We start from the raw sequence: 14870 nt of genomic DNA, 5'->3' as shown, positions 1-14870 counted from the left end.
ATCCGAATGCACTTTCACTATCAGACGTGTTTATGATGCGCCAGCGGACGTCATGAATGTGCGTCTGCTGCTGTGGGGAAACCATGGAAACCACAGTTTTCTATACAGCGGACTACAACATGGATGTTCAATAAGAACGAGGGACTACTGTGAACTCATCTAGAGACTCTCCACCGTGCTCTGATGCTGCTGCTTTGCTTTATGAACGTGGACAACAGAGAAACATATTCTTCAGGACCAAAGCTGGAATTGAAATAAAAAAGGAAAGTGAAACTTATGCTCGTCACCCTCTCCCTCCGGTCCACATTAATACAAATGATCCCAATACGTATGATTGTATGAACTAAAGATCTTAAAATCAATACAGATGTATTTATTATAAACGTTAGTCCTTACCATCTATCACTGTGTATATCACCATTCAAACATCTTTTAAAAGTTGAACAAACTCCACACAGCTCAGTGAAGACTGAAATGTTGACTTTATTTAATAATTTCAGTGAAAACTAACGTTCATATTTCTCTTCTTGATTATAATACTGATGAACGTTCAAAACAAAGCACTTTGGCAACTTACCACCTACGTTTTAAAAAGCTTAATACGCACCGTAACTTTCATGATATCATTTCTCGGTCATAATCGGTTGTTTCCGTGAACGGCCGACTGTTGAGTGACGGCAAATGCTGCAGCTGCAAGGCATTGTGGGGCAGCATTTTCGCTTCTCCTGTCGGTAAGGGAGGTCCAGTGGTTTCCTAAGCTAAAGGAGGTTATAAAGGAAGTTTGAAACCTCCTTTCCTTTCATTCTCATCATTCTAGAGAATTGGAACGGCACTTATCATGGCTGCCACTGAGGGACTTCCGGGTCATTTCACTCCTTTAGGAAGGTTCCTCAGCTAAATGGACTATTCGACTTCAGCCAGAGTCTGAGACAAATCTGTAAAATATCTCCCTAAGACTGAGAGTCTCATGAAACACTGCTCATGTTTGGTGTAAGCCAGATCATTTCAGCATAAGAAGCTCAAGAAGTTTAGATGTTCACCAAGTCTGCTGATTTGTATGTCTCACCAGGATCTTAGTTTCCTCCAACTGAAGCGTGCGGTGCAGCACATCTCTCTTACAGTAAGAGCCACAACACTACTGAGAGCGAGGAACCCATTCATTGACATTATAGAAAAAGAATATTAATAGATTGCTGAATCAATAAGAAATATTGGCCTGTTAATTACCGTACTTTTGGGACTATAAAGCGCACCTGCATACCTGCATATAAGCCGCCGCAGCAGCTGTCTTGCTCTCGTTCTGTCTCTCGGTGCCACTTTTACTTTGGCGCTACCTGTCTCACTCTTTTCCGGCCTCCAGCTTTTCCTGCTGGAGCCCGCCTCTTAAAGGTGGCGGGCGCGGACCGGTCATAGAGCCCATAGGGTTAAAGGTGGTTAATTTTACCTGTAAAATCCATAGATTTAGGAGGTTCCCTAGTGGCCGGTAGCTGTACAAATAATATGGGGGGAAAAGTCACGGCTTATAGTCCGAAAAGTACGGTACATTGTATCTGGCATCAAATACCGTGAGCAGATGATAGTTGTAGGAGTATGTAGGAGTCCTAAAGTAAAGACTGAGACACCCCTTATTTTAGGAATTTCTGCAAACTGCCACTTATTTGGTATTGGTATTATTTGGTATTTGGTAAATATAGCTCCTAGAGTGCTGTTCCTTTAAGATTCAATGACCATCTGGTATGTTCTGCTCTTTGAAAAGGAATGCAACAGAAATGAATACACATCTGAAACTTGAACAGTGTCTAAATCCTTTACTTGTCTTTTTGCAAATTCTTACATCTCACCCTGAGCTGTGGGATTTCTTGGAAACGTTTAGAAGTCATTTTTTTGCCTCAGCTGTCAGAGACAGGAGAGATCAACCAAATCACGTTTACTTCCTGACTCCCGCCATCAGAGAGATTTTTATTTTAAGCTTCTCTTTTGTCAAATGCTCTGATGCCAAGGAGCGGTGCTGCATCATTCATGAGCGGGGAGGATTTTATTTATGGCCTCCAGAGTAGTTTTTGTTTACTTGTTATTTGTGAAATGTGTGGACATTTAGCAAATCCCCCTGAATGTGTTTCTGTGAACCTGTGGGGCTCGATAGGGTTCAATGTGTCCATGAATGTGTGTGGAGTCAGTCAGCGTTCCATTATCACCTGTGTGTCCCCAACACATTCTGACTGTCATGTGTACGTGTGTGTTTCTGTAAAAGACGTGTGAGCATGTTGGTGTCCTTGGTGTGACGAAGCCAATAAAAAGCCAGAACATTCCAAAACAATTCAGTGTGAAGGGAAACAGCACTTCACAATGTAAGCAAAGCTGTCTATTGAGAATAAGCAGCGCCATTTGGAGTGATATCAGTAACTAGGGTAACTTATGGTTAATGATTTGATATATTAATAGTTCAATCTTATTTTATCTGAGCAGCAGTCCAACACATAAAGATAAAATATTCCCGTTTGAATAGCTGACATAGGGAATGTTTTTAATTAAAGCTGAAACAAATACTAACTTTTTTTTTTGGATCAACTTCATTTTGTATGAATTGACTTATGGTTCCCGCTCTGGTTCCCGCACAATCTACGTCTTGATATACATTTGGCTGTAAAAGCATAATTAATGAGACCATTACTTTTTACGGAAATATCACGGGACGGGACTGTGCCGTCTCCTTTCCTGTTCACCTTATACACCTCTGACCTTCAATACCTCTCAGAATCATGCCAGCTGCAGAGGTTTTGTGATGACTCTGCAGTGGTAGGGTGTAAGGGATGGACGGGAGGAGGAGGACAGAGCATGGTGGACTGGAGGAAATCATCTGCTTCTGAATGTGGCCAAGACCAGAGACCCTAACCCTGTGGAGGACTACTAGTACCTGGGAGTGCACTTGGACTGAACTGGAGGATCAACACTGACGCTGTGTACAAGAAGGGGATGAGCAGACTCTATTTTCTGAGGAAGCTGAGATCCTTCCACGTGTGCAGCAAGATGCTGGAGATCTTCTACCGGTCTGTTGTGGCCAGTGCACTCTTCTTTGCTGCAGTCTGCTGGGGGGGGGGGGGGGGGCAGCATCAGAGCCGGTGACACCAGCAGGATCAATAAACTGATCAGGAAAGCTGGGTCTGTCATCGGCATCAAGCTGGACCCCTTTGAAGCTGTGGTGGAGAGGAGGACACTGAACAGGCTGTTGTCCATGATGGATAACCCACCCCCCCTCTCCACCTGCAGCTGGACAGACATATAACCCCACCCCCCTCTCCACCTGCAGCTGGACAGACAGATAACCCCACCCCCCCCTCTCCACCTGCAGCTGGACAGACATATAACCCCACCCCCCTCTCCACCTGCAGCTGGACAGACAGATAACCCCACCCCCCCTCTCCACCTGCAGCTGGACAGACAGATAACCCCACCCCCCTCTCCACCTGCAGCTGGACAGACAGATAACCCCACCCACCCTCTCCACCTGCAGCTGGACAGTCAGATAACCCCACCCCCCTCTCCACCTGCAGCTGGACAGACAGATAACCCCACCCATCCTCTCCACCTGCAGCTGGACAGACAGATAACCCCACCCATCCTCTCCACCTGCAGCTGGACAGACAGATAACCCCACCCATCCTCTCCACCTGCAGCTGGACAGTCAGATAACCCCACCCCCCTCTCCACCTGCAGCTGGACAGACAGATAACCCCACCCACCCTCTCCACCTGCAGCTGGACAGACAGATAACCCCACCCATCCTCTCCACCTGCAGCTGGACAGACAGATAACCCCACCCCCCTCTCCACCTGCAGCTGGACAGACAGATAACCCCACCCCCCTCTCCACCTGCAGCTGGACAGACAGATAACCCCACCCCCCTCTCCACCTGCAGCTGGACAGACAGATAACCCCACCCCCCTCTCCACCTGCAGCTGGACAGACAGATAACCCCACCCCCCTCTCCACCTGCAGCTGGACAGACAGATAACCCCACCCATCTTTTATGCTGCTGCAACACAAAAGAATCCCAAATTGGGATCAATAAAGTACCATCTTATCTTACCTTATCTTATAACGTTGACAAGCTGTTTATTTTATTTTATTTTAACTAAAGGGGAAATGTGGACTGTTGCCATGGTCTAACCCGAGTATCCTTGTTGGTAAATGTTTTTCACACAGACATTTAAACGTGTGTGTGTGTGTGTGTGTGTGTGTGTGTGTGTGTGTGTGTGTGTGTTGCAGGGCATCGGGCGCGATGGCTAATGCCTCCCCAGACCTGGACAACGCCGAAGCCCAGCGCCAGCTCAACAACAACAACCGCCCAAGCAGCTCGGGATTCTGGGAGACGGAGTGTACCAGCTCCAAGCTGTTCGAGTGCTCCCGCATCAAGGCCCTGGCAGGTCAGAGGTCACGCACGTGTCTACATCCATCCATCCATACACACACACACACACGCACACACACACACACACACACACACACACACACACACACACACACACACACACACACACACACACACACACACACACACACACACACACACACACACACACACACACACACACACACACCTGCTTCAGAGGGTGTTGATTCTCTGCTGAATTATAGTACCACATTCTTTGATCACCATATCCAAAATCATATATCCATTTTCATATATCCACAATAGGGAAAAAGACAGAATATAGATTTCATAATTTAAAGGTATATCACCTAAAGCATTTCCAAAGATAAGTATCATTTGACTTAATCGTTGTTCTCGCTATAAAATATTCGTATTGCCTGTCTGTCTAGGAAGCGACGGCTCACTCTAAAGCTGGTTCTTTGTTTGCCTCAGATGAACGAGATGCGGTCCAGAAGAAGACTTTCACCAAGTGGGTTAACTCCCATCTGGCCAGAGTGTCCTGTCGCATAGCTGACCTCTACAACGACCTGCGGGATGGATACATGCTCACCAGGCTGCTGGAGGTCCTCAGTGGAGAGCTGCTGGTGGGAACACACTTCATGGCAAATTATAATATATATAATATACATTTTAAAGCCTCTCTTAATTGATCATAGAATGTGAGATGTTAAAGGTGTGGTTTGGATTGTTTTAAGTCAGGTTGTATGAGGTTCTTATCTGTGGTCAGTGTGTAACCTGCAGTCCGTCAAGGAAGCATGGTAATGTATTACGTGGATAGGGGCAGCAGCAACACGTTTTTAAGCTACCTAAGAGAAAGGTCAGCTGAAAAATCGATCTAAGTATATTTTACGTTTAAAATATTTTTGAGTTAGAAAATGTTTTTATGGGTCGGTTCAAATTCACCAAATGTACACAAAGACACAAACAAAGGGCAGACCAAGGCAGCTGTAGACCAGCAGATATAATTACTGTGTGGTGGCTTTGAAGAGGGCATAGATTGCAGCTTCAGCTTTCTGTGGGAAAGGGCTGTCTGACAGGGCGGTCAAGAGGGAAATATATTCCAATTGAAGCGTACACCTTAAACGATTACGTTGTTCAGATGGGCCTTATGGGCTTAAATATGTTTTGCAGCTGGCCCATGGGCATAGATATGTCTCTATGCCCATGCTGGCCCCATCAACACAAATACATGGATTAGCCTCTGTGATGGTGCTCCTGTCTAAGACAACCCCTCTTTAAACACTATGGTGCTCTATACATATATCCTTTTTGATTATTTAAGTTGATCAGTGTTACCTAGCTAGCTCACTAGATAACATATTTATTTTAGAACACTTATTTATTTATATTTGGTGAATTTGGGATTTGTGGAGTTACTTAACCTGCAGCAGGTTCCACCACTCGTATTCCTATAGAGGACACAATGAATATTCTCACATACTTGTCATTCAGTGTTCTCCCTTACTTCACTGAGAAGGATATTTTTGAGAAATGAATTGTGCCTACAATCTTTTATCTAGCTGCATTTGAAAAATGGTCATAGCTTTAGCTCTAGACTAGTGGCTGCATATCTTTTGGCGAAGGTTTTTGTTTATAATCCCTCCGATCCCCCCCCAGCCGAGGCCTACGCGGGGTCGAATGCGGATCCACTGCCTGGAGAACGTTGACAAAGCCCTGCAGTTCCTGAAAGAACAGCGGGTGCACCTGGAGAACGTGGGCTCCCATGACATTGTGGATGGAAACCACCGCCTCACCCTGGGCCTTATGTGGACCATCATCCTACGCTTCCAGGTAAACACACATATAAACCTGTGTTTTGTTAACATTATTGCATGACAAATGTCCCAGCAAATAACATCTAAGTGGTAATATAATAATAATACATCTGCTGAAGAAAAAAAAAATCCCATTTCTATGCAAATGACCCTCTTTGCAAAAACAGTCCATTTCATGAAGATCTGGTTAATAGCTACACGCAGTTCCAGTGAAATGATAAGCATCGTCTGACAGCGGGTGCTAACATGTATTAGAAGTGTCACGCCCAGACCTTCTTCCTCTCTTTTGCCATTCCTCTACCGACTAAGTTCTTTGTTTAGGAAACATTTATTCTTTGCCTCATGGATAATTGCAGAAAATTGCAGTTAGCTGAAAAACCTTATAGCCTTGTTTGTGCTGAAAATCATTAGTGCAATATCTACAGTGCAGCGGGGGACGGGGTAGATAGCGGTTAAAAGTTATGCATAATTCATGGTTCATCTTTTTTCAGCTGACGCACATTTTGTTGTTGTTGTGAATTCTGTCGCCAGCTTTGTGTGAAAGCCTCAAAATCTAAGCCGTCACTGTTTTAAAAGTTGAATACTTTTAATGGGGGGTGGAGAATGAAAGATTGATAACATGCTATATTGTTTCCTGTTATTACACTCGTTTTTCATTGGTCAACATTTCAGAGGTTATTAAAACTGTTGAACAGACCGCTGCTAAGCAAAATAATGACCGTTGCTAAGGAGGATCAAGGTAAAGAAAGGAATAGAGGTAAAAGACGCACCGCTGGATGTCAGTTAAATGAACAGAAGAAGACAGACAGGAAGTAGACACTAACAGGAACACGGTATGGGCTCTGGCATTGTTGAAGGATTTGTTAGTGAAAAAGAAACTGTGAACAGACTTGGACACTTACCAAAAACATCGATCAGTGCTTCTGTTCCTTTTTAAATTAAGTAAGTAAGTAAGTAAAACTTTATTTATATAGCACCCTTCTCAACACGGATGTACAAAGTGCTTTACAGTACAGCACACAGGACACAATTCACAGTACAACTATAACATGTAGAATAAAAGGCATAAAACAGCAGCAGGTAATACATAGGATAAAACATACGACAAAACACCAATAAAAAAGACAGCCACTAACTCACCTCCTCCTCCTCCGACCCAAAGACCTGTCGGAAGAGGTGGGTCTTTAACCGCCCCTTAAAAATCTCTATTGAGGCCGAGGTTTTTATTATCTGGGGGAGTTTGTTCCAAAGCCTTGGGGCCACCGCCTCAAAGGCACGGGCACCCTTAGTCTTTAGCCTGGTTCGGGGCACCCTTAGGAGGCCTTGCTCAGAGGACCTCAGGGCCCGGGTTGTGATGTGCGGCTGGATCAGGTCATTGATGTAGGCTGGGGCTTGGCCATGGACAGCTCTATATGTGAAGACCAGTACTTTGAATTGGGTTCTGAGATGGACAGGGAGCCAGTGCAGGGCAGAAAGGATCGGAGTGATGTGGCATGTGTTTTTGGACCCAGTCAGTAATCTGGCTGCAGCGTTTTGGACCTGTTGTAACCGGTGTATTGATGTTTTGTTGAGGCAGGAGAACAGAGCATTACAGTAATCACGCCGGGATGAAATAAAGGCTGGAAAAAACAGGTACGGGTCAGAAGTGTTATGTGTTTGTCTCGTAGCACAGACTGATCAAAGGTAACACCAAGGTTTTTGATGTTTGCCCTTATGTTACCACTGAATGAACCCAGGTGGCTTGCTACCTTAGAGGCGATGTTATCAGCCGCCAAGATCAAGACTTCCGTTTTCGATGCATTGAGCTGTAGGAAGTTGCTTCACATCCACTCCTCAATTGCAGACAGACATGTGATGAGGGTGTTTACTTTTTCCATGTTGACAGGTTTGAAGGAGAAGTATATCTGGATATCATCTGCGTAGCAGTGATACGAGACACCTTCAAATGGGCTAATTAAGCGGCCCAATGGCAGCATGTACAGGGCAAAAAGAAGGGGGGCTAAAACAGAACCCTGGGGCAGGCCACAGGATAGGGGAGTGCTATGTGATGAGAACGGGCCCAGCGCCACGGAGAAACTTCTCCCACTGAGGTACGAGGCAAACCACTGGAGGGCAGACCCTGAGATGCCTACCCACTCCCTGAGTCTATCCAGCATGATGGCGTGGTCCACTGTGTCAAACGCTGCACTCAGGTCCAACAACACCAGAACCACGCAATCGCCTGCATCCGATGCCATCATGAGGTCATTGGAGACCCCGAGGAGAGCTGATTCTGTGGAGTGGTGTTTTCTGAAACCTGATTGGAATTAAGTCATTCCAGTAAGTGGTTGTTGCCGCAGTTCACGCCATTTGTGCGCCGTGGAAAATAGTATTTTTTTATTAGCGGTAGCAATACGATCATTTTCAAGTCAAAACAATTATTTCAATTAATATTGGGAGTCAAGTCCTTAGTGTGTTTAGTATGTGGCCGTATATTAAGCAGGATAATATCACGACATCAGCCTGCTCTCCGACAGCGTGGAGCAAGCACAGGAACTCCTGAACAGAGTGGAGTCCTATAACATCACGTCACCTATAACATCTTACCAGAACATCCACCTCTGACAACAACAGAAGGCACTGTGCTTAAAGAAGTCAAGGACTTCAAGTACCTGGGCTCATGGGTCAACTCAACCGAGCAAGATCTCAAGGTGAGGAAGGCACTTGCATGGAGGGCCCTGAGCGGCATGACCGGTGTACGGAACTCCAACCTCCCCGTCAAATCAAACTCAGCTTCTTCTCTGCAACGGTAGAGACTGTTCTCCTCTATGGCAGTGAATGCTGGACCCTGAAGCCAGCCCTGCAAAAGTCTCTTGACGGATGCTACACCACGAGGGACGAGGGAATACCAAGGGTGAGCGAGAACATTGCAGCCAGGAGAATGAGACTAGCAGGACATCGCCAAAGGCATCAAGAGCTGCCAGCCGGTAAATCGGTGTTGTGGGAACCAACACACGGGCATCGGTCACGAGGACGTCCCGCACAAATGACGTAGGAGCACAAAGCACCAATGAACTGGCCAGATGTATGGAGAACCGGGATGACTGGAAGCAACGATGGAGGGCTCGTCTGAGGACGACCTAGAGAGATATGCAGTGAGGGGTCTTTATTGGAGGGTGGTCATTATGCCTTATTTGGTCCCTTGTGTATATGAAGACAATGTGAATCCATGGCTGGAGTGTGAACTCTAACAAAACCATTAAAACAAGAATACAACATAAAGGACATTTTGTAAGGGATAATGTGTAATGAATGAATCTGCAGCTGGTGATGAGAATACTGGCTAATGGCTCTCAGATTATTATCCTGCTTATTAAACAGCTACATACTAAATAAACCGACGACTTGACATATTGATCACAATATTGATTTAAAAATGTAAACGTGAAAATGTACATTCTGCTTAGAAAAAATGGACTGCTCTACTCGGCTGAAACTGTGATGGCAGCACTGATGGAAGTGTTCTGTAACGGCCCGTCCACACTACAGCTTCAAAAATAGCTTGGAGCTGGGCGTGTCTGAAGCTTGGGGATTTTATTCGAGCACCGCGACCAACAACCAATCACATGAATCTCCCGCCCCCGACAAACAAAGCAAAAAACCCCGGGGATTTTATGCGAGCAATATATATATAAACTCCCCAAACATCAGTTTCACCCACTGTCTCTGCCACCTCCCTCCATGCCTGGTTCCTCCGGTTTGTATCCCGGTAGGTGAAGAGGGTCTGGTCATACAAAACCGGGTGATTTGCTACAGCGATAGTTAGTTTCTCCTCCATCTTTTTTTGAAATATAGAAATGAACGGCGGGATATCTCTCCCAGCTTAGACGCGGTTTGATTGGCTACGGCTTGAGCTGTCAGATTTTCAGAAACGGGATTTGATTGGCTGGCGCTGGCTACTTTGTTCAACTTCTGACGCCGGAGACGGACCGCTATGCTACCCACAATTCAGTTCGGCGAAAAGCGAGGCAACGTGACGTCACCCCATTCAAAGTGAATGGGCAGACGCGTTGGAAACCGTTTTTGAAGCTGTCGAAGCTGTAGTGTGGACGGGCCGTAACTTTCCAACTCTGTCACAGTCACAACTGCCGCATCATCAGTGTGCGACAGCGTCAGAACTGTTTGGTGATGAAGCCTGAAAGTCACTCAGGGCTCAGAGGCCGCCTTCCTGTCTACTCTTCGACAAGGACAGGACACACACACACACACACACACACACACACACAGACACACACCCACACACATACATTTACACACTGCACATGCTCTCTTACCTACGCACTCCATATATCTAGTCAAACACACACCTATACTCTCACATCTTGACATGCATACAGTCATGAGCAGCAGTGATACAGGATCAGTTTGTGCCATGTACTGTAAGTACAGCAGGAGCCCACAGCTCTTCTTTCTTACGCTTCACTGCTACAGCAGGGCTTTGGCTCAAAATGCTGGCTTAGCATTATGCAGACCCTTCTGTAGCCTTCACGCCATGCAGCCGCCCAGCAGCTGTCTCCTGGGACTCACTGTTGTAATGCTCGGCCTGCCTACCTACCACAAAGCACATGAAACAGCCCTGCTAGCAGACTCCGGTTTCAGTATGTGAGTGATCCTCTGAGGCACAAGATGAAGGATCTGTGTTAATGTTAAAACAGAGGTGGTTTGATGGTCACTGCTGAAGATTATGTTATGTTACACATCAGAGTTGGTGGCATTTTTCTTTTGCAATTATACAATCATATCTTTCACCTTCCACTTTTTTTTTGACCCTGCAAATCAATAAACAGTTTTTTATCAATGTAAAAATGAATTGTTTAGTCTGAATCACAGTAATAAGGATAAGTTCACTACTCAGAAATATTTAACAGCTCTAATACAGTGATGCTTGAGAACAGGCTTGGTAGCACACTTGAAATGTAGTTTAGTCATCACTGTTTTTTGTTGTTGTGATTCCAGCCCAAGCCCCCAGAAAGTGTACCTACCGATGAAGCAGTTTTTTTCTAGTGGCTTAACAGTGTTACTATAAATTCCGTATCAGTATGTGACATAATTTTGGGCCAGAAATACTATTTCCGATTGACTAACTTTGGGAAAGAGACGTCTCTAAATCACCGGAAGAAATATTTGAGCTAAATCAACTACCCAATATTAACACTCAAATATCCTTTATTTATATCACAAGGTCTTAAAAGTTCAATCAGTTTCACTAAACTGAGACGGAGCGGATTGGAGGCGGGGCTTATGGAAAACTCAAGTGCGGATGCTCTGTGGGCCTAGATTCCCGGATGATGCAGGGATTTTTGTATTTGAGAGGCCATTTTGGCTTCATGCGCCACTGAGCAGCTTTCATAGGAATGAACAGGATCCCGCCTTCAATGCTGTATCTTTATATATCCGTGGTGTAGCCTAGAGATTTTCTCTAGGGGGTGCTGTGGGGTAGCTTGACGTTTCATAGAGGGTGCTCAAACATTAAGGGTTTCCCATTAATGCACCAGCGCTACAGTTGAATTTTCTACTGCAACACTCCCCACACACACACACAGTGCACCCGCGACTGTTACAACGAAGGCTCGATAATCAGCTCATGGCATATAGGTGTAAAGTACAGGGGTAAAGTGCTATTTTTACAAGTGAGGAGTGGACCTCACGTCCTCTAGTGGGGTCCGGGGGCATGCTCCCCCGGGAAGATTTTTTTTAAATATTGAAGTTAAAAGCATCAATCTGGTGCACTTTGAGAGCAACATTAAGAGATCTATGGATACATCTCTCATCACCCATATGAAACAGAACTGTAAACAGATTTTCTATTTCTTCATAGACATTTTACAAATCACTCTCCTTTTAAAACAAACTGTTTGAGACCCACTGAGATAACTAGACTAAAGTTAACTATCTAAACACAGAGAGTCTTTACTTCACCTGAGCTGAGGTTATCTGAGACTCTCATACCTCATTCACACCAACGCAACTCCGGTTCAAGCTCCGTGCTAGAGCTTTTCAGGTTCAGAACCGGTTCTTCGGTTTAGCTCCGGCTCTTTTCACACTGCCCAGAGTCCGACTGGTGCTGCGTCATTGCGTCATCGTTTGCGTCATGACGTAACCGTTTGCGTGCCTGTTTCATAAAGCCAAACCGCGCGGAAACCCCTCACAGCTGACACCGACAACAACAACAATGGCCGATTGTGCTCCAGCTTCCTCTGCACTTCTTCGGAAGACCAGATTCCCAGCAGGTAGCTGGTCTCTTCAGTGCACCACTGCTGCTTGTTAAGTTTCTCCATCGTTGTGTACAAACTGGATAAAACGCCGGCTTTATGTTGTTGTTCAGGAGTTGATCCCGCCCCTGCCCCTGCCCCGCCTCGACGTAAGCGTGACGTATGCAGTGCTTTTGCTCTGGCCGGACAATTTTTTGGTGCTTGAAACGAACCGGATTCCGGAGCTAAGAGGCTGCTCCGCTGCGGTGTGAACAGGAAAACCCGGTGCTTTTCAAGCCCCAGCTACGAACCGGCCGTGAAACACCGTTGGTGTGAATGAGGTATCACTCGCTTGCGCAGGCACACAAAATGGCTCGTGCCACACACACACACACACACACACACACACACACACACACACACACACACCACACACACACACACACACACACACACACACACACACACACACACACACACACACACACACACACACACACACACACACACACACACACACACACACACACACACACACACACACACACAGAGCAGAGCTTGAATGAAACACAGAGACCCAGAAGTAAGCTACTTGTACTCACGAGGCCTATTATGTGCAGAATCCCTCTCGCTTTCAGGTGGTTTTGATTGAGTGTCCACACGTGGACGTTTAAGGACTAAAAAACGATCCATTTTTCACTTTGTTGTTAGCAATTCATTTGGCGCTCTAGCTAACAGGAAGTCACTCAAGTGTCACAAAGTAATTTAGCCTATGGGTAGGTCAAAATCGAATGGGTGCTGGTCATTGGCCTAATCATATCACCTGTATTGGCTTTATGTTTTTGGTCAAACATTTGTTTGTTTCACATTTGCATTGATGTAATCAATAATTTTTCTAATTTTTCAAATTTTTCACAGCCACCAGTCGATGGCCTCTTCAATTTTGCATGTGCTGACAAAGAAGAGCTGTGTGTGTGTGTGTGTGTGTGTGTGTGGTGTGTGTGTGTGTGTGTGTGTGTGTGTGTGTGTGTTGTGTGTGTGTGTGTGTGTGTGTTGTGTGTGTGTGTGTGTGTGTGTGTGTGTGCGCGCACGTGCGTGTGTGTGTGTGTGTGAGAGAGTGTGTGTGAGAGAGAGAGTAATTATGGAACATGTGAGGATAGGGATTAAGTGTGGTTGGCTGTGGTAAATACGGGTAGGGCCTAACTGTGTCTGTGCTCAGTCAAGTTTGTAATGATTAATAAAGGTTGAAAATAGAAATATGGTTCTTCAGTTTCCATACAGTAGGCCACAGTCCCTCATGTTATCTTTCCGATTTGTCTCCTTCCGGCCACTGCCATTCCTACTGCTTGTAATCACGTCAGCCTTTCACACACATGCTTTATTTGCCATCATGTCAACAGACAACTTGAGAAAAAATAAAACTAATACTTTTTTTAAGCAAAGAGCCTTATTATGCAAGTGGAAAAACTGAAATTAAAGTTTGAGCAGAGAAAATGTCAATGAATGATTACGAATGAATTCAATATTGACAAACTCTAAGCTGCGAAGCACACAAAGCAATTATGATTGATTAATCATTTTGAAGGTTTCTAAAAGTTACTAACAATGGTATGCAAATCAGTCATAGTTGTATATGCAACTGATGTGAAGAAAGTGTTACAATTATATAGAATAAACCTTAAGTAAGGCAAAATATGCAACGAGGCGGTCATCATTGAAAAAATAACACGCGACTGGGTGATCATGGAGCCCGATGCGAAACCTAGTTGCACATTCTCCCGCTTATTACACGGCCCTGCACTAAATAAACCAAAGACTTGACTCAAAATATAAATTAAAGGTCATTTTATTTGCTTAAAAAAATAATCTTACTGCTTCCGTTTAAAAAATGTGTCCGTTCCTCTGTGTACCAACGGTCCTGTTAGTGCTTACTTTCTCTCTTCTGCTGATTTCTCTGACGTCCATTGCTCGGTCTTTTAACCTTTTTTTCTTCTCTTTTGGCTCAGTTAAGCCATCATACTTCCCAAGTTTGGTGCGCTCCACAAATATAACATTGAACATTCAAAAAGTATTCCATAGTGTTTTCTGATGAAAAAAACAATGTTTGTTGTCCACAGCTGACATGAAATGGTCCAGACTTCTTTCTGCGGATTGAAAGGACTGCACATAGTCCCATGATCTCGGTCTGTTATCCTTAGCAGCGGTCTGTTAGAAAGTATTCAGCTAAGCCGTGTAATAAATGATCTTCCAGAACCTTACTTCTGTCTCGTAGTAAATATTAGTTGATCACCTCTTATTTCCATTTAACACTATTCAATTCAGTGCTTAGTGGTGGCTGCGCATAGTACACATCACGTTTTAAATAACATGCTATCAGCTTCAAGATAATAAACAGTTGATGTTGTAGTTTACTGCTGATCCAGGCCTGGGATT

General features: G+C 44.9%; 1 protein-coding gene across 1 annotated transcript in view; it reads left to right on the top strand.

Annotated features, from left to right (window-relative positions):
* Positions 1 to 14870, top strand: part of LOC117457411 (spectrin beta chain, non-erythrocytic 4) — a 150109-nt gene that overhangs the window by 16512 nt on the left and 118727 nt on the right. The window contains 3 exon segments of the mRNA XM_034097494.2: positions 4267 to 4424; positions 4865 to 5016; positions 6050 to 6223. Of these exon segments, the coding sequence (XP_033953385.1) occupies positions 4280 to 4424; positions 4865 to 5016; positions 6050 to 6223 (471 nt within the window). The 5' untranslated portion in view covers positions 4267 to 4279.

Source organism: Pseudochaenichthys georgianus, chromosome 13 (assembly GCF_902827115.2).
Source record: "Pseudochaenichthys georgianus chromosome 13, fPseGeo1.2, whole genome shotgun sequence".
Taxonomy (NCBI): Eukaryota; Metazoa; Chordata; class Actinopteri; order Perciformes; family Channichthyidae; genus Pseudochaenichthys; species Pseudochaenichthys georgianus.
The sequence above is the reverse complement of the archived record's forward strand: the minus strand, read 5'-3'. Positions and strand labels throughout refer to the sequence as shown.